Source organism: Porites lutea, chromosome 6 (genome assembly GCF_958299795.1).
Source record: "Porites lutea chromosome 6, jaPorLute2.1, whole genome shotgun sequence".
NCBI lineage: Eukaryota > Metazoa > Cnidaria > Anthozoa > Scleractinia > Poritidae > Porites > Porites lutea.
In genome coordinates this window covers 16,987,764-17,007,666 of record NC_133206.1, presented here as the reverse complement: position 1 = coordinate 17,007,666, position 19,903 = coordinate 16,987,764, and the positions used below count along the sequence as shown (strand labels likewise).

General features: G+C 42.6%; 2 protein-coding genes and 1 non-coding gene across 3 annotated transcripts in view; 2 read left to right on the top strand and 1 right to left on the bottom strand.

Moving 5' to 3' along the window:
* LOC140942330 (carbohydrate sulfotransferase 10-like) overlaps window positions 1–112 on the top strand; it is a 10,029-nt gene extending 9,917 nt beyond the window's left edge. The window contains exon 2 of the mRNA XM_073391289.1: window positions 1–112. This exon is cut by the window's left edge and continues 720 nt beyond it. Within this exon, the coding sequence (XP_073247390.1) occupies window positions 1–89 (89 nt within the window). The 3' untranslated portion in view covers window positions 90–112.
* A 6,599-nt stretch (window positions 113–6,711) lies between these two features.
* Window positions 6,712–6,783, bottom strand: Trnah-gug (transfer RNA histidin (anticodon GUG)). The gene has a single exon. It is a non-coding gene; the product is annotated as a tRNA-His (tRNA).
* Window positions 6,784–15,117: 8,334 nt separating this feature from the next.
* Window positions 15,118–16,494, top strand: LOC140941940 (uncharacterized protein F54H12.2-like). Its single transcript, XM_073390943.1, has one exon. It carries the CDS (start codon window positions 15,118–15,120, stop codon window positions 16,492–16,494), a length of 1,377 nt encoding a protein of 458 aa, XP_073247044.1.
* Window positions 16,495–19,903: the final 3,409 nt, after the last annotated feature.

Sequence of the window (19,903 nt, the reverse complement as noted above, 5' to 3'; positions counted from 1 at the left end):
GGAAGTTTTACGAGCTCGACTTCAAGATATTTGGATATGATTTTCCTGGACCACTAAAGGAGATCTTGAAAGAAAAAGAACTTCAATGAGAAGAAACACATTGAAAGAAAATCACTCAGTCCAATGGTACTACGTGTTCGCATGAATGTGATCTTTGGCGTTGTTTTGAAATTAGAGTCAGGCGCGTGGTCATTTGTGTGGCTTGCGCGTTTTGCACGATAAGCTAATTAGAAGAAAGAGAAACTGCTGTACATTTTTTTAAGGGAAAAGCCCTGGGGACGAGGTTGGCTTGCACCGAAAGGTTTAAAGTAAAATGATAGTTAAAGTGACATAAGTGAACTAATTTTTGTTATTCTTCAGACAAAGAGGGCCCATTACACCCAGTTCCAAAAATGAAATTGACATGACTAGAGGATCCTTAGTTGGCCAGTAACGAGCATCTAGTTTGCCATATTCAATGAACATCCACTTTGGTCCTCGGGCACAGGTACCGACCACCCTGAATTAATAAACAAGAAAACTTTATCAATATTTTAAACTATAATTTACTATTAATGTTACTCTATTGGCTTCATCACAGACAAGCATCACTCAAAAGGCACTCCTTCACAAATGATTCCTCACAATAATGGCAAAATAAAAATGGAGAAAAAAAACGGGAGGAATAAGGTACGTATAAATCCTTAAATTGCCCATATAAAAACAACAAAAATCACACATGTCGACCCATGATCCTTTTGTTGCACCTTCAACATCCTTCATTTTAATGGTCAAAGATAAGCTTGATGCACAACTTCAGCGAAGTCACATTGGTCCAAGGCAAATAGTGGTGGTCTTCTCATGTTTTCTCGCAATGTTAAACATACACGCAAGATGGATACAGCTTTAAGTGATGCATCAGTCAATTCCAGCTGCGCCCAGCCAACCCCCCCACCCCCCCCCCCCCAGTCCTGGGAGTGGGGCATTTGCAAATTTTGTGCTGCCCGGGGACCGGGCATTTGCCAACCCCGGGGCCATTCCCAAGCTTTTGACATGCATGCTAGACTGTTCACAGTCCCTTATTTTTCCGTAAGACCATCGAGATCAAGTGCTTTGCGTTATGGGCTGCTATCTTGCATGAGTGTCAAAACTACTTAGGGGGCGGGGGCGGTTTGGGAGGAGGCGAGAAAAATAGAGGGACTGTAATAACATAACTGCAGCTCGCGTTCAGGAGACATGACAGGAATTTCACGCTTTTTACCATTCACTAATTAAGAAAGTCCGCTGGTGATGAAAAACATGCCAGATACATTTAGCATTGATATCTCCTTTCGAAACAGTGATTTTATAATGTTTCTAGGCCATTCGTGGAAATAAAATCGGCAAACATACACAAGAAAACATTTTTCTAATCAAAATACCAAAAATCCTTCGTGTGTTTGTGCAAGATGTGCCTTATGGTATGAAAGTGTACGTTTTATAGAAACGCCGACTTGTCAGTGTCGGCAACTTAAACTACACTTATTGCAATGCAAATTAACATCTATTGTCTAATGACCAATCAAACGCCTGCATTGCTGGTACAATGCGCTCCTTGAATGCGAGCTGCAGTGATGTTATTAGAGTCCCTCTATTTTTCTCCCACCCCCGCTAGAGCTATAATCCCCGACGCCCGCCCCCTTGGCGCGGTACTGGTATATCTAAACGATCTCACGAAAAAATTGGGGACTGTGAACAGTCTCTCGCACGCGGTTTTCTATCAGAATATACCTACACAGAGGATTTTACTGGGAAAGAAAGCAGATTAGCTCATCTGTCAAGGGCAGGAAACAATTATTGAAGAGGGTTACAAAGGCATGTTCTTGATTTTATGCATGCATTTCTTCATTGCTTATCAAACCAGAATTACGTAGCGAAATCGTGAACTATCGATGTGAATCAACATTTTTTGGTTACTGAATCAAACTTCTGTTGATATTATTTGAAAGCATCTTTTCATATTTATAAAACTATTCAAAACATATAACTTTACAGCGCTCTATTAATTTTAAGGTCAATAATTCTACATAAGTACTAAAATTATAAACTGGTGCGTATCGTCGTGGCGTGAAGTCTTATGAGAATCCTAGCACTATTACAAAGGAAGACGTTAATTGAAACAAAAAATCGCTCATTAAAATGCTTAAAAAGGCACTATTCGACTGTGCGATCAACGAAAAAATTTGCAGCGTTAACGGAGGACAGCTCAAGAGTCTGCACCCCCGGGAATTTGCCATCCAAGGCAAAAAAAAGCTAATGCCCGGGGGTCAGCCCGGGGGGGGGGGGCTAGGCTAGGCGCAGCTGGAATTGACTGATGCATAAACGTGGCCGATCATAAATGCGGTATCACTATTTCATCGATTTTTGACACAGTATTTCGGTATTTGCCAATATTTCTTTCGGTATTTCGGTGTTGGGTACCCCCAAATGTCCCCCTTAAAAGGTCTATTGTCTGAAAAAGGGGAGCGAAATGAAGGAGTTTTGTCATGAGCGGCTTCACCCAAACTTCCCTTGGCTGCATCCTCGAGCCTCGGGGCCCTGAATTTGAGATTTTCTAAAGAAGAGATTTTATTCCTTTTTCTTGGCACCCCTCTATCCTGCGCTTATACCTCAAATACTGCAATAACAATGAGTTTAAGTAAGCTTTTAGCTTAAGACCTAAGCTTATGTTAATGGCGCCCATCTCTGAGATGTACCTCAGATCAAATCTCGGAGGCAATTTAGACCTATCAACTAAAAAACTTTCAATACACTACTCAGACATCAAACTAGCGTTAAGATCACAACGTTAGATCTGATCTTACCCGTCCATCCAGCAATGGATTATGCAGCCATTAAAGAGCGCCCACTATGCTAAAGCTGAATGTTTACCGCGCGGAAAACCACTCCAAATGAAACAGAATAACACCAATAACACCGGAATCAGGTTGACAGGGTCTTCAATGTCTTTTGTAAAATACTGGGCAATTTCTAAGGCTTTAGTTGAGTTAAAAGACATTTTGAAGGACACCGCTCACCGGTAAACTGTTTCAGGAGGTAACGCGCGCTTTTTGACGGGTCACGCTGTGAGCATGCGTGTCAGCGTTGAAGCTTGACAATTGCGTGATGCGAACCAGATTGTTTACAAGCCTCAGCGACGACAACAACAACAACGAGCTTTATTTGCATGACCATACAAGCACATACAGTATTGCAAAGGCTATGTTACAACACAGGGCAATTACGTTACTTTGATAATAATTTGTCACGAACATCAAAACAAGCTGAAATATATTTTATGAATTGTATATTGATAAAGTAATTAGCAGGGGCGCCCAACGAGAACATAGTTCAAAACCACTTAAACATAGCATTGTTGAACGTATTTTAGTATTTAAACGGTAGATATAGGCATATTTTTATCCCCTAAATATTTTTCATCTGTTCGGATTTCCTAGCTGAAAGTCTAATGATGCGAAAATTATAGGGATCAAAACTTACCTTTACGACTGAGTTTCAGGCAGAAAAGAGGCTCCCGAAAACTCTAGGTGTCTATTTATTAAGGTATCTAACACGAACTCAGGTGAAGAAAACAGATGGTAATCAACCCGTAAAACGTATTGCATATGCGTTATTGACCACGCTTTTTCGTTCAATGGCTAAATATTGGTCAAGTTATTTTCTGCGTATTTATGGACCGAGTCGAGGCCAATAAAAACGCAAAAAGTAACGAGGCCAATATCCAGCAATCTTGACCTGACGCTTGGTAAATAAAGGATTTTTTACATGCCCCAAAAAAGAACTTTTTCTTGCGGGACCAACGCAAGAAATCCCGAACTGTTGCCCGCTCGAGGACTCAGCCACATAATAACTGAGATAGCAGCCATGAAACTTATGTTCCAGATAGTGATTAGACAATAATTATATAACATAAATATATAATAATGGTGAAATCTTATTGTGTAAAACAGAAAAAGCAAACAGAATGTGTAGAACCTTCGGGTTATAAAACTGCCAAGAATGGTAGACTCATGTTTTGGTGCACTTGTGCCGAATGCGGAATAAAAAAGTTTAAGTTTGTCAAGAAGGGAAACTAGGTCAGCCTGTCCTAGGGGCAGGCATAATGGACACAGTAGCTAGTACTGCTCTTGATGGGTTTGTACATCATGCCCTACCATATATGGCCAAAAAGACCCTTGAGATGGGCAGATATTACGGGTCAGAAGCATTACGTGATAAAAAGTTACAGGAAAAAGCTATAGATTATGCTTTGGATAAATTAAATCCAATGATCCAGAATGTCGGTTCTCAAGCTCTTAACCATGCAATTATCAACCAAAATACGACCAAAGAAAAACTACAAAACTAACAGGAAAGATTTGGATGGAGGTGCTATAGATATCCACAAGCAGATTGGTAAATTACCAAGACCCGCAGGTGGATGGACTTTACCAGGACATCGGTATACAGGCCCTTACAACGATCTCGAAAATCAAGTCAGATACAATCCAGAAACTGGTGAAATATTAGAAATTTATGATCAACCAACTGGGCCAACCGATGCCGTTGTTCTGGCCATGCAACATGATGTTGATTATAGTGTTTGTGGTGATAACCGAAAGTGCAAAAATAAAACTGACCGTAAAATGGTAAAATCATTAGACGCCATTCCTTATAATGAACGACAATGGGGACACTGGTTAGCTAGAAATCTAATAAACACAAAACAGAAACTCGGACTTGGTTTAAACTAGAAAAGCCGTCGGGTAACAATTGGCAACAACAATTAGCGGACGAATTACATAAACCAATAAAACGCAACTTTACTCGGCGGCGTGTTATTACAACCAGTATTGACAAAATTTGGTGCTCAGATCTGGTTGAGATGCAACAATTCAGCAAATGAAACAAAGGTTATATAGATATCTTCTCATGGTTCTAGATCTATTCTCCAAATATGGCTGGATTGTCCCACTGAAGGATAAGAAAGGGGAAACTGTCACAGAAGCATTCAAAGCCATCTTCAAAGAGGGCCGTAAACCACAATATCTTTGGACTGATAATGGGAAAGAGTATTATAATAAAAATATAAAAGAACTGTTGGAAAAGAATGGTATAACACTATATTCAACCGAGAATGAGGAAAAATCTAGTGTATGTGAAAGATGGAACCGTACAATTAAAACCAAAATGTGGAAACCGTTTACTGTCCAGGGTAATACCCAATATCTTGACATACTACCAAAAATATTGAAGCAGTATAATAACACCAAATACAGTTCCATTAAAATGACTCCTGTGGAAGCTAGTAAGATGAAGAATGAAAATGCTGTATATTACAATCTATATGGTGATATGAAGCAGTTGTCATCTAAGCCCAAATTCAAGGTTGGCGATAAAGTTAGGATTAGTAAATACAAGAGAAAGGTATTCGATAAAGGGTACACACCTAACTGGACAGAGGAGATATTCCTGATCGATAAAATCCAATTCACAAACCCAATCACATACAGATTAAAGGATCTCAATAATGAAGAAATACAAGGCAGCTTTTATGAGCCTGAATTACTTCCAGCAAAACAGGACGTATTCCGCATTGAAAAGGTCATTCGGAGGGATTATAAGAAGAAACAAGCTCTGGTAAAATGGTTGGGCTATAGTGACGACTTTAAAAGTTGGATTCCACTAAGCAACCTGCAAAAATTATCTTACTAATAGTATATATGGACGATCACATAAGAAAACTTGATACTAAAATCCAGAGTAAGGAAACTGAGCTTAATGCACTATTCGCTATTAAAAATCCAAAAATTGGAAGAAGAGATTGCGACATTATACCACAAGAAATTAATCTCCAAAAAGCTGCAATCAGCTGAGACGACATTAACCGGCGTCTTAGGTGCAATCTTTGAAACAGAGGAAGAAGAGGAGAATGAATAAGGATAACCATAAACAGTTAATTTATTGGGGTAACGATTCGTTACATCAACAAAAATCCCCAAAAGCCTACCCCGGTGAAACGCCGGGTCAGATTCAAAAAGCTGAGGGGTCGTTTCTACCCCCTCAGGTCTAATGTGCTGAAACGGCACCTCAGGCCTAGCAAACTTTTTAATCGATCATTCTTATCATATAATATGGTCTGAATGATGATGTTTTTTATGTAACCTATATATATGATAAGTATGATTGAAAAAAAGTTTGTTAATGAAGATTTAGAAATTGAGCTGAGATCATATATTGATGATAAGCAAAATGTTTGGTTCCGAGGAAAAGATATTGCTCAGATCCTTGATTATAGTAATACAAGAAAAGCCGTATGGGATCATGTTGATGATGAGGATAAACAGCTAATTTGTTGCCGTACCCAAAACGGAGCGCCAACAAAACACCCCAAATGTTTGGGGGGTGAAACGCCCCCTCAACAAAATGACACCAGAGGGAAATATTATACATTCATTAATGAGTCTGGATTTTACTCCTTAGTATTATCCTCAAGATTGGATTTGTAGGACCTAAATAGAACAGCAGGGCGCATGCACAGTTGCAAAAATAGGAAAAAGAAGTGAAAAAGGAGAATCAAACTGACAACTTTGGGATCTAAAGGGCGGACCCGGTACTAACAGTAATACAATGTACTACTGCGTTCCCGGTGATAAATGAAGAAAAAATAAAAAGGTCTTTCCAACCTTGAGAAATGATCAAGGCTGAAAAGAAGGTCCCGATCGGGATTCGAACCCGAGCTTTCTGTGCCACAAACAGACGTACTAACCACTATACAATCGAGACCACCACAAAGAATGAGAGTAAAAATATCACACTTTATTAAAAAACAACGTCTCGGCTGGGAATCGAACCCCGATCTTCCGCATGACAGGCAGAGATACTAACCATTATACTACCGGGACCAAGTGACAGAATCTGTGTAAAAATGAGAAACTTTATACAGGTATATTGAGACTACGTTTAAAGGTATCTTGAAGTTCTAATAAAGCGTCTGGAAAATCGTAAATGTTTCTGATCCCCACAATGGCCGTTTTGGGTAGAAAGGTGGGTAAAGCAAACTGTTCTTCAGACATCTGATCACAGGCGTAGAATAAATCTTGCTGGTGATTGTGCCAGAACCAAATGTTGCGTTCCACATCGTACACGTACAGGATTTTCTTGACAAGTTTGGCCATTTCCACTGCCCAACCGGTACCTCCAAAGCATAAGTTACTTTCAGGTTGAAAGCTTGTAAAAGCCAGTACCATTTCGGCTTGTTTCACCACATGATAATTTCGGTGAATGTATTGTAAGCTGATGGGATTGCTCAAAGGTTTGTTCAATCGAGCAGACACTTGCTTCGTGATCGGAATGGCTTCTCCCAACTGTGAATGAGTTAATGGAGACAGGTATTTGCTTCTTGGGTGACAAGGTGGAATGAATATCTGTACAGGTAAAACAAAGTCGATAGAGATAAAAGATAAAGATAGAGTTGAAAAGGGTGTCCATGTTCCTTCCAGAAAAAGGCAGTGTTGAATGGAACTCAAGCAGGTCACTCCTTCATTTTATAATCCACATCGGGTTGTCTGTTCAAGAATTTAAAAAAGGCGGTCGTTTCTTTGTTCAGTTGATTAAAAATCTCTTTGTTCAGCGCATAGAGATTGTAATTCAACTCGTCAAAGATAAACTCTGTATTAGCCAAGGCTTCAATGAGCAAAGCGCGGATAAACTCTTTGTAGTTGGAAAAGTTTCCAGGATCTAGTTTTTTCAACAACGTGTCCATCTTAGTGCACGGTGTCGTAGCCATGTCGTTCTTCCAGGTCTTTGAGAACGGCTTTGAGTCTTGTCAATTCCTCCTGGGCAGATTGAAGTTGCTGCTTTAACGTCTTGATTTTCTGAACTAAACTAGCGCAAAAAATCACAGCTTCTCCCACAATAGTAAACCACACGTTGTCAGTCATCACTGATGGTGAGTCGACAACATCACTTGCTTATATCGACAGTTCACGCTTCACTGACTTGTCCACCCTAATGTATTTCCTTTGGGACTCTTCTAACTTCTTTTTGAAAAACAGGGTAGACAATGTCACTCGGTTGAGTCATGGTGGTCAAATGAAATTGTATTACACATCACACTTTTATCGCCAATTTTCGCATACATTCGGGTAATTCATCCTCATAAGAAAAATCCCATCTAGGGTCTGTTATTTCTCTTTCAAAAATGTACTGCACTATTTTACATTTGCCATCGCAATTGTCAGGCACCCAATCTAATCCTAACCCCTTGGCAAAAGCATCATCTTTTTCTTGAATGCAATAGTCACATAGAATCCATTCCAACAATTCGTCACAACGCTTTTGCCACAAAACACGCTGAGCATTGACTTCTTCGACCGAGGGTTTGACGTGCAAGGTTTTGCGTAACCACCAACTGAGCTTACACACCAGCACGCGAGCACAATAATCATGCCAAACAGGACGCTTCCCATCACTGTGATTTCTACACCAATGTATAAAATCACTAGGTGACATGACATTCGTGGTACCTATAGGCAGTTCATGGGTCTCGTTTAAACCGATGGGAAGGTCCACAGTAGGGATATCCATGGCTTGAAACAGCTTTTTCAGCGGTGGAGTAACATCTAGCAAACCCACAGCAGGGGAATCGGAGGGACAATGAGTCTTGTACCATTGTTTGACATCGGCAGCAACCAAATTCTGATCTCGTCCAGATGTGTCGTCAAAGGTTAGTCCATGATCGTACTTCATTTGCTCATCAATACTCATTTGGGTCTCATTGGAAAAAGCAGACAAGTCATGTCCAGGAGAATAAGACAACAAAAGATGATGATATCCATCTCGGCTACATAAACCAATTTCTCGATAGAGAAAAAACTCATCGGTGATTTTAAAACCGTGACAGAAAGCAACAACTCCAATAGTCTCCATACTTGGAGAGTAAATGAAGTCTCTGGGTAGAGTCATGCTAATTAAAAGGAACGCGAACGTGACTAGATTTACGTCATCCACCTAAGCGTAAACAAGGTATTGACGTCATGGCCTAGACTTGCCCGCTCCCCAGGGAGGGATTGACGTCATGACCCAATGTCCTTAGGACCCAAATGCTCAATAAAGTAATGTGTTCAAGTGAAAAAAAGTCATTATGTGCAAATTTCAAGAACCGACCGTTCACCAACGAAGCCTAATGTCTGAACTTCAGAATACCATGAGCGCTATATTTGGTTCCCCTGATGAGAAGTCCATAACTCGTCCTGACGACCCCAAGATGGCAAAGTTGGAAAAACGAATGATTCAACCTCAAGTACTAATTCAAGGAAGCAACAAACGTCCAAAAGGCAAGAAAAACAAGAAAACAGTCAACCCTAAAGAAGTGATCGAGGATCCACCGTATGCTGGAGATGAACTGCGAGTCATCCCTCCTCAGCCCACAGTGCCCACCAACCTTCTCATGCCTGGTCCGTCATTAGCAGGAAACATAGAAGAGTATCCTAGACCGTCTCTCCCAAGCTATGAAGAGATGATGCTAGATGAAATGTTCAATGGTCCAAGCTCTATGGAAACACAACCTGACCTAGCGCCTGTGAAAATGTTGGAAGAGGCAGTAGCAGGGATCCAAGATGGTCGAACCGTGGAATGGTGGCCCGTGGAGGAACCAGAGCAAATGGCTAACATGCTGGAGTATTTGGAAGATGAAAACAAACCTCTGCATACCAACTTTGTCCTTCCTAACCAAGGACTAGCCCTGTGTTATGCCTGCCCGGTCTTTTTTGGAAGTATGCAGAACAAGCAGATTGTAGCGGAAGCCTTGTGTAACGAGATACACAGCAAAATATTCAATCAGTGGGGAACCCTTAGCTGTCGTTGTGGATTAGTGCCCACATTGCAGTTGAGTCAAACACCCAGAAACATGCACAAAGTCTTCCTAGGCTGTCCCAAACCTCGAGAAGCAAGATGTGGGTATTTTCAGTGGATCCATGAGCCCCCCAAACCCAACTATGTACCCAAGACAGCCACCCGAAAAGCCCTAAAGAAACGACTGGCGGACATGGTCAGTGACAGGATGAGCCTGGAGAAAAAGCAGAAAACCGAGGGAGGATTTCAATTTCCTTAAAGCATTGTAAAAACGTGTGTGATTCATTAAAGTTGTTTTTTGCTACGTGAGTGCATGTTGTTTGTCATGTCTTGCCCTTTCCCTGGGGAGAATCATTGACGTCATGGCCCAGACTTGCCCGCTCCCTAGGGAGGGATTGACGTCAAAGGGGTTTTGTTAAATACACGGCGTGTGTTGAGCCATGATCAGTTATCATCATGAACTTCCATGGGAATGAACCATTAACCACCGAGTTTCTCCTAGTATTTGGGGATCAAGAGAAACCCTGTCCCTCGTATTATGGGAAAGACGAAGATAAGAAAAAAGTCAAAATTGTCCGTGCCAAATGGGGTAACTTAACGTGTTATTGCCAAAAGCTGCCCAAGATGCGGTTAAGTAAAACTGCCAAAAATCTCAACAAAGTGTTTCTTACCTGTGGTGGCTCCGCTCAAGACGCTCGTTGCAAGTATTTTCAATGGACCCATACACCGCTGTATCCATTGCCTTCTGATCCCATGCCAGACTGGCTGCGAAAAACCTACAAACCAAGACCCCTCAAATCCTTCACTAAAGACAATCGAGAGTGGATGCAACAAGCAGAGCAAAATGTCGAGCAGTGGAAAAAGCAGCAATCCGACCAAGCCTGGTTCAATCAGTTTGCAGAATCTGCCAAACGACAACATGAGCAACGAGAAGCTAAAAAAAGTGTTAATCCTTGGAAGGCAAGTACGCTTTTTGCTAGCCCTGAGATTGCCAAAGCCTACAAAAAAACCGAGGGATGGAAAGAGATCCAAGCCAAAAAAAACAAGTGTCAATCCTTATACGATACCCCTGCCAAGTACCTTTCATTGGAGTCCTGAGATAGCGGAGGTAGTCAAGAAACGAGACCAATGGGATGACATCAATGCCATGGCCAACAACGAGTTTCAAACCTCTGTGTCGAAGACCTTTGGAAGCTTACCTCCTAGTGATGCCAGTTTAGCGTCCTATTTGCAAAAGAGGAAAAATCAAGGCAAAAGCCTATCCCCTGCAGATGAAAAGTATTTGCAAGCCTGTCATCAGCAGTGCAAACCCGTCACAGGATTTTGGCCTCAAAACGAAAAAGCCATGGCTGAGTTTGTGAAGGGACCCTGGCCCTTTGGTGACTTGCCGGAAAAAGTGTGCAGTTTGGCGTCGTATTGCCGTAAACGAAACCAACAAGGATTACCGTTAACCCCAGCCCAAGAACGTTTTTTTCAACATTTAGTAGATTTGCACCAAAAAGACCTCAACGAAGGTCCTACTATAAGATGTGTTAATTTTTAAGAATAAAACACCCTTTAAACTCTTCATATTTTTGTTTGTTCTGTTGTAAGGGTTAGGGTTAGGGTTAGGGTTAAAATGCTAATGAGGTTAGGGTTAAACCCTAGTCCCTTGGGGTTAGGGTTAAGGTTAGGGTTAGGGTTAAAATGCTAATGAGGTTAGGGTTAAACCCTAGTCCCTTGGGGTTAGGGTTAAGGTTAGGGTTATATTATTGTATGAGGGTATTCTTGTCCCAGAACCCCCATTATCCTCTACTACCACGGGGTTAGGGTTTGGGTTATAAAGCCACACGTTTTACCCTAAGGCGTTCATTGTTAGTTCATCATGACAGCTAGGCGCTTGTTAGAAATGACCCAGGCTTGGCATGATTGTGAAGTGGAATTGAAACAACTCCGAGCCCTTTTACAGGTCCGAGATAAACAAATTGAAGACATGAAAGGGGAAATAGCTGCATTACAAACAGATAATGCTCAATTGCGGTACGAGTTGCTCTGTCCAAAGTGTCAACGATATCTTGATTCAAAACAACCCGGTGATACCATTTTGGCCATACCATGTCCTTCATGTATTGGAACGGAAGGGTATGCCAAAAACTTTTTTGAAGTATAAAGCACAGCCACCTCCTCATAGATATCATTGTTCACCATGAACACCTTAGAGTATAGATGCACTATGTGGATTTGTCAAAAACTAGCCCAAGACAGGCCCATTCCAGAAGAGCGCTGTGCACCTATTGCCTTATTTGAGTATATGATGGACACCCATCGCAGTTGGGGTCGTTACGCTATTTACATGACATGGTTGCATCGTCATTTTCCCACTCAGGGGTCTTGGATTTTCCACTATTTAAAGACATACTATTCGTCAAGGACGTATTCATTGTCCTATTTGTTAGCACAGTGGTTCATGTATCATGCCGCAAAAACTGTCGAACGCCTATGTCGATCCTTCCCAACCTGGCTCGTTAGGAGGTGTGGCTAAATTTGCCAAAGCCCATGGACTCACTCAATCCAAAGCCCGTCAAGTCTTACAAACTTTGTTGAGTTACACGTTACAAAAGCCCCGACGTCGCCATTTTCCTACCTTATCCGTCATGGTCTTTAAAGTCGATCAACAGTGGGTGATGGATCTGATGGACGTCTAGAAATTGGCCACATGGAATAAAGGTCACCGGTACATTTTAACCGTGGTGGATGTCCTGTCCAAATATGCCTGGGCCATTCCCATAAAAAACAAAACAGGTGCGGTGATGGTGCAAGCGTTACAGACGTTATGGAAACAAGCTAACCCCAGACAACCTCATCGGATGCAATCAGACGACGGGACAGAGTTCATGAACGCTAAGGTGCAAGCCTTTTTTAAAAAACACCAAGTAGACCATTTTTCCACTCAAGGGGATACAAAAGCCGCTTTAGCGGAAGTGTTGATTAAAACGTTAAAAACCAAACTGTATCGCTATTTTACTGCTGCCAATACCCTCACCTACTTGAAAGCCCTTCCCCTCATCGTGGAGCAATATAATCACACCGTTCATTCCAGTATTCAAGAAAAACCTGCTCATGTGACCCCGGACAATGAATATTTGATTTGGAATCGATTGTATAAAAAACGGTTACGCAAACGGGCTCGTCCGAAACTGCGTGTGGGAGATAAAGTACGGTTAAACAAAAAACATCGGGTGTTTCAAAAAGGGTATTTGCCTGGTTGGACAGAAGAAGTCTTTTTAGTCCATGGGATTTCAACCATCCGCCCCGTTGTCACCTACACCCTCACAGAATGGAATGGGACGCCTATAAAAGGCACATTTTATGAAGAAGACGTCCAAAAGGTTTTACTCCCCGAGGAGGCATTATTTCGGGTGGAAAAAGTGTTAAAACGAAAAGGAAATCAAGTGTTTGTTGCGTGGAAAGGGTGGCCCAAACAGTATAACAGTTGGATTTGGAAAAAAGACTTGCAAGTACTATGAATGAATTTCGTATCACTCTCATCAGTGATCCCACTGATGAATTTCCCAACAATAAAAACAACAATTTTAAAGTCCGTTTACCCACCATATTGAATTTACCGGGAGACACTTGGCAAGCGAGTTTATGGAGTGTCTCCGTGGCTGACGAGGGACATAGTCCCACCGTTCTTTCCTCTAATCAGGATATAGGGTTAATCAAATATCGTTATACATTCACCCAACGTCACCAAGCAGCGGATAATTCATGGTTGGTGGACTTTAAAGCCAAAGACAAAGAGGTGACCTTAAAGGACGTGATGGGAAACGATTTTCCGGTCACCTCAGGTATTCAATTATAGCATAATATTATCACCCACATGGATCAAACCATGATGAAAGATGTGACGACCACCTCAGTCACTTGGAAAACAGCCAAAAAGGATGCAGCCACTGTATCCTTGAAATCCACTTGGAAACCCACGTTTGAATGGAAACAAGACACGCTGGTTTTAAAAGCGGTCCCTCCTCAAGATGTCTATGCTCGCGATGCGGCCAATAAAGTGCAACCATTATCAACCGTTGGGTTTCAAGTCGACTTTGCTCAAAAGTTTGGTCTCCTTACCAAAGACAAGAACGACAAGTATCAATTAGGACCCAATTTAGACTATGCATTACCCACCAACACCTATAATGATACCACACTTCCTACGAGAACCAATCAAAGGTATCAGTGGTTAGGAGAACACTTTGTGGGGATTAAACCACACGATTTAATGGGAGGGAATGAGTTATTCAAAGTCAAGACCGAGGAAGGAAAGCAGTATATGTATCTCACCCGCTACGTCGATTGGCAATTCCTAAACTTAAATGCCTTGTTTAATACACATGTGGGAACCATCAAACAAACGGTGATGTTGTATTGCGATGTGGTCGAATCGACCATCGTTGGGACCCAAAAACATTCGTTGTTGAGAAAAGTGGAATTGGAACGTCGGGGTCAGGGCCGAGCTACGGTAGAACCCCTTCATCGCGAATGGATTCGACTGCGTAGCAAACGAGTGGAAATCATTGAAGTGTCCCTCGCTACACCTCGTGGATCCTTGTTGGTCCTACCTACAGGCAAAACACTCGTGACCCTAGGGTTTCGACGAGTATAAAAGAACCCTCTCCTCTCTGATGACACAGTCGTTCATCATGTTGGGTGGGTCACTCACACGATATCACACCCCCACTCTGAAAGGAAAAGGGTTTTCACAAGAGTTGGTCAAATTAGCTGGACCCACATTGCTTCGATCCATTGGACATGGCCTTGACGCGTATGAAAAAGGGGCGTCTGCTGCAGAGGCCTTTAAAAGCTCAAGCCAAGTGTTAAAACGAGGTCTAAAACGTAAAATTCCCGCAGCCGTAGGTCTTTTTGCCAAAACCAAAGTTAAAGAAAGCTATAAAAAGAAACGACAACGCGTCAAAGACATTTTAGGCGTGTAATCATGCAACGTGGACAAAAATCACAATCCCGTGTGAAACATCAACGATCCGTGGGTCGTTACAATTCACCCTACCAACGGGGTGGCACTATTTTTAGCCCCATGAATCCCTGGGCCATGACCACCTACAAACCCTATGGGGTAGACCCTTTGAGGCTACGTCAGTTAAGAAAAAAGGCGAATAGAAGCACTAAACAGAAAGGAGGACGTGTGCACAAAGTCACTTATCCATGGACCACCAAAGGTCGACAGTATAAAAGGCGTCGCAGACGACGTTAAGCCATCACTCTGTCAACATGTCATTGAATCTGTTCGACGTCCCAGACATTGACTATCGGTATGAAGCCAAACGTTGGATTCCTTTCAAACCTGCCAATACGGGGAGACGACCTATTCTCTTTACGGTCCCCTCCTCGGAAGATTACTATGATTTAAATGAAACCAAGTTGGAAGTGAAAGTACGTATGAATACGACAGGCACAGGAGATCTTGATGATGATGAAACAGCTGCCTCAGATGGCAATGACACAAAATATGTGTATTGTGTCAACAATTTTGGGCATACCCTCTTTAATCAAATGAATGTGAGTTTCAACGGCGTATTGATGACGGAGCAAAGCAATGCCTATCACCACAAAGCCTACGTAGAAACAATGTTGAATTACAGTCGTGAAGAAGGAAAAACCACCCTGGCTGCTCAAGGATGGGTCAATGAACTGAATGTGCGTGCTTCATTAACCCCTACCAATGCTGGTACTAATGATAAGCCCAATCCCAGTGACTGGGATGGAAAAACAGGGCTCAAGGCCTTGACCCGCCGTTTGCTAGGCAAAACGTATCATACCTTTATGATCAAACCTCATGTGGCCGTCTTCAGAACAGGCAAATGTCTGGTGCCAGGAGTTCAAATTGATCTAGAACTCTATTTGAACGACAGTAACCTGTTTCTCTTTGGAACGCCAGACACGACCACCTCCGTAGGCAAAAAGATTCCCACCCTAGAAGACAATGACATCTTTGTCACTCTCTGGATGAAAAAAGTCACTCTCAATGCCTCCGTGTATACCAGACTGCAGAAAGAACGTAGCCTTAGTAAAACCAAGAAAGTACAATATCCTGTGGTTCGCAGTGAAATCAGAACCTATTCGTTTGATGGCAATAGCACCCGTTGGGAACAAGACAATGTTTTCGTGAACAAAATTCCTGGGAAGGTCATTATAGGATTAATGAATTCCACCAATTACCATGGAAGTCTGCAACACTACCCCTTTGCCTATCAAAAGTTTGGGGTGACCCGAGTCCGACAGACGATTGACGACGAAGAGTACCCGTACAGATCCCTGGAACTCACAGGCAAAACCAAAGCAGAAGATTTGGTAGGGTATGACCGATTCCTTACTGCCTCTGGGGCCTACAAACATCATAAAATACCTATGATGCGGCCAGGGGATTGGGGACAAGGCAAAAATTGCACCCTGTTCATGTTCAACAATGTTCCAGGTGATGCAGATGACCCTGAGTACAGAAATCCCAGACTCACAGGCAATGTCCGCTATGAAATTGACTTCCGGGCAGCGGTGGGTCACAACATTACCGTGGTGATCTGGAGCGAGTATGAAAATATCTATGAAATAGACCAGTGGGGCGGAATTCTTTATTCTGTCAACAGCTAAGATGGAGTTCGTAGCTCTGAGTGATACGGTCCTGAACCACTTAGCCAGACAAGATCCTGACTTGAACAAAGTGTTTCGAGGGGTGTTTCCAGCGGACAAGTTACCGACCTTTCCCAAAACGGGAGTCTTGAGTGATGCTTACATTGTAAACACAGACCCCGAAGGTCAACCTGGGGAACATTGGTTAGCTATTTGGACGCGAAACCGAGTGTGTGAAGTCTTTGATAGTTATGGTTTGCCCTTATCCACTTACAAGAACCCACAGTTACAAGCTTGGTTCAAGCAATGGAAAGTCATTACCAGTGATCATACCCTGCAAGCCATGGACAGTCAAACCTGTGGACATTATGCGCTCTTGTTTTTAAAAGCCAAAGCCAGGAATGAATCCTTTCAAGATTTTTTAGCGCAATGGAACTCGCAAAATTTAGTATTAAATGATCGCCGTGCGGGTGAAAAGATTCAACGTCTAATTAAGACACAGCTGTCTAGAAAAGAATTAAGTTGTCAACAATCCAATGTAAGCCATTGCGCCTTTTGCTATTTTTATGATTTACAATAAATGTGTGTACCCAACTCTGTGTCTTTCATTCTTGAACATGTTAACCCGTCGGGATGAGCAAAACGCCATAGAGGGATTGGCTTTTACGCAAGCCCATATCTATTTGTTGTATCAATGGTACTGTCATTGTCATTGGCCCTTGGGTACTTTACAAGACTGGGTGGAGATTATGACCCTTGCCAGATCTCACCAATGGTCTGCATTAAACACCTTTCTGTTGGACAAACCAGTCCTTAAAAAGGTGGTGTTTACTACCCTAGCCTTAGTCTCTCCCAGACTGTATCGAGTGTACTTTCAGCATCATTACACGTCAGGATTCCCGTCAAGTCTATGAGGCCTTTGCCAAACCCAAGGTACTGTATATGAGTCAACATCCCTAGGAGATTTTTGACCACAACCAATGGGATGGGTCTCATTGGACGCAGGCGGTTCAGTTGGCTCAACAACACGCTTGGGAGGTCATGAAACACTATATTGAGTGGATGGGGCAAACCTATTTAAGGGAACACATGCAATTGATTGTTCAATTAGCTTCTCCACGCTTATATTAAACACTATGGGGCGCAAACGATGCACCGTGAGGCGAACACGTCGCAAAAGTCAAAAAGGGGGCGCCCGATTTCAAAGAAAACCCCGTCTAGTCGATAAAATTGCCGAAGGCTTAGCCATGGGTTTATCGGGACCCTCTCCCAGTTTTGCTAAAATGGGTGCTTTTTTAGCCAAGCAAGCTTTCAAGGGTATAAAAGACAACGTCCGTCATTATCAGAGAGGCAAAGGACTTGGCACGGTCTTATCGACAGCCGCCAAAATTGGGTATAAATTGGGCAAGGACAAAGGCTATAAACGTATGGGTGCAGTGGGAGCAACTGGTCATTACACTCATTTTCGTAAACCGTGGGAAACATGATTCGTCAACCTGCTAGTGTGATTATTGCAGGTCCGTCTGGGTCTGGCAAGAGTGAATTGGTCGAAAATCTCTTGAGAGAGAAAAAACTGTTTTATCCTCCTCCCCAAAAGATGGTTTACTGTTACGATCGATGGCAACCACGTTTTGATCGCATGAAAAAACACTCCAAGGTCATTTTCTACAAAGGTCTTCCTCCTGAAGGAGCGTTAGTCAAATGGTTTAAACCTGAACATCATGGGATTCTCATTCTCGATGATCTGATGGAGGAATCGGGAAATGATAAACGCGTGTTGGATTTATTTACCAAAGATTCTCATCATCGTGGTATTACCGCCTTGTATCTAACCCAAGATCTCTTTCCTCCTGGCAAATTTGCCAAAACCATTAACCGCAACGCGCATTATGCTATTTGCTTCAAAAGTCCTCGGGACAAGACAGGCATTCGTAACTTGTTGCTGCAAGTGTATCCAGACAAATGGCGACGAGTGCTTCAATTATTTTTGAGGTTGACGGCTCGCCCCTTTGGTTATTTTATGTTGGATTTACATCCAGCCTCCGACGATCGTTTTCGCGTATGGAGTCATTTAACCCAGCGTGAGGGGAAACCTCAGGTTCATACGTTTGACGAAGATATAAAAGGAGATTCATTCACGAGTGATTCATTAACCATGGCCAAAGGACGACAACGACGGAGAGGGTTGGCAAAAAAGCGCAAACCTGGAGTGGGAAGACAACGTGGAGGGATAGCTCCCTTTTTAGCAGCAGCGATCCCTGCCTTAGTGGCTGGAGGGAAAGCGGGGGGACTAGGATATAAAAGGAGATTCATTCACGAGTGATTCATTAACCATGGCCAAAGGACGACAACGACGGAGAGGGTTGGCAAAAAAGCGCAAACCTGGAGTGGGAAGACAACGTGGAGGGATAGCTCCCTTTTTAGCAGCAGCGATCCCTGCCTTAGTGGCTGGAGGGAAAGCGGGGGGACTAGGCGCTGCAGCCAATTATGGGACCATGAAAGCTTTACATGCCTTATCCAAACAGAAGTATAAAAGGAAACGCAGACCCCAAAGGAGGACTAAAGCATGATGACGGGCCGTATGACACGACAAGGAGCCTTTTTAAAAGATGTCTTAAAGGAAGCCAACCAAAACAAACGTCAACAAAAACTTCGCTATGCCAATGCAGATCAAATTAATGCTGTGAGTGAATTAGTCATGAATACCTTGCGTGGGGTGATTCGTCCTGGCAGAAAAACTGTGCCCAAATTAAAACCCTACAGCAAACAGCTTCGCCTGATTGCAAGTCCCCGTCAGAGTATAAAAAGAAGGCGTCACCTCATGATTCATCAATTAGGCGCAGGTGTTTGGAGTGAGTTAAAACGTTGTTATCATTGTGCTAAGACCCGCTACCGCTATTAAGATGAAACAAGTCCTGTTCCAGCGACTGCTATGTGTGCTAGAAGGGTTGATGACGTTGGTCACCCTGTTGAAAAACCTTCACCAACGCATGAAAGAAAAATATCCCAAGAGGTGGGGGTCCAAAAACGTATAAGTATTCCACTCTCTGTGACACAGTCATTCATTGCTGACCATGGATGGTATTAGTAGCACGCCCGTGGAAAACTCTGTTCAATTTTTACGGCTAAGGGATAAATACAAGTCAGACCTCTTAGATGATAGTCGTCTGACTAAAGCAGCGGGTTTAGCGGCCCAACAAGAACTGTTGCTAGAAAGTCCTGCCCCCGATACCTGGAAAGAACCCCGTTTGAAATCCGTGAATCGACAGTTACGACAATGGACCACGAAAATTCGTCAGCCTGGGGGTGTACGCGCTATAGGGCGTGATGATGACGACACGTATGATGACGATGCCAATAATTTAGCGGTGGGTCCCATGCAACAATTTATTAGTAATATTGCTAAGATTCAGAAGGGTATAAAAAGGAA

Coding starts and splice junctions, on each gene's coding strand:
- LOC140941940 (XM_073390943.1), top strand. CDS start 15,118: ATGTCATTGAATCTGTTCGACGTCCCAGACATTGACTATCGGTATGAA.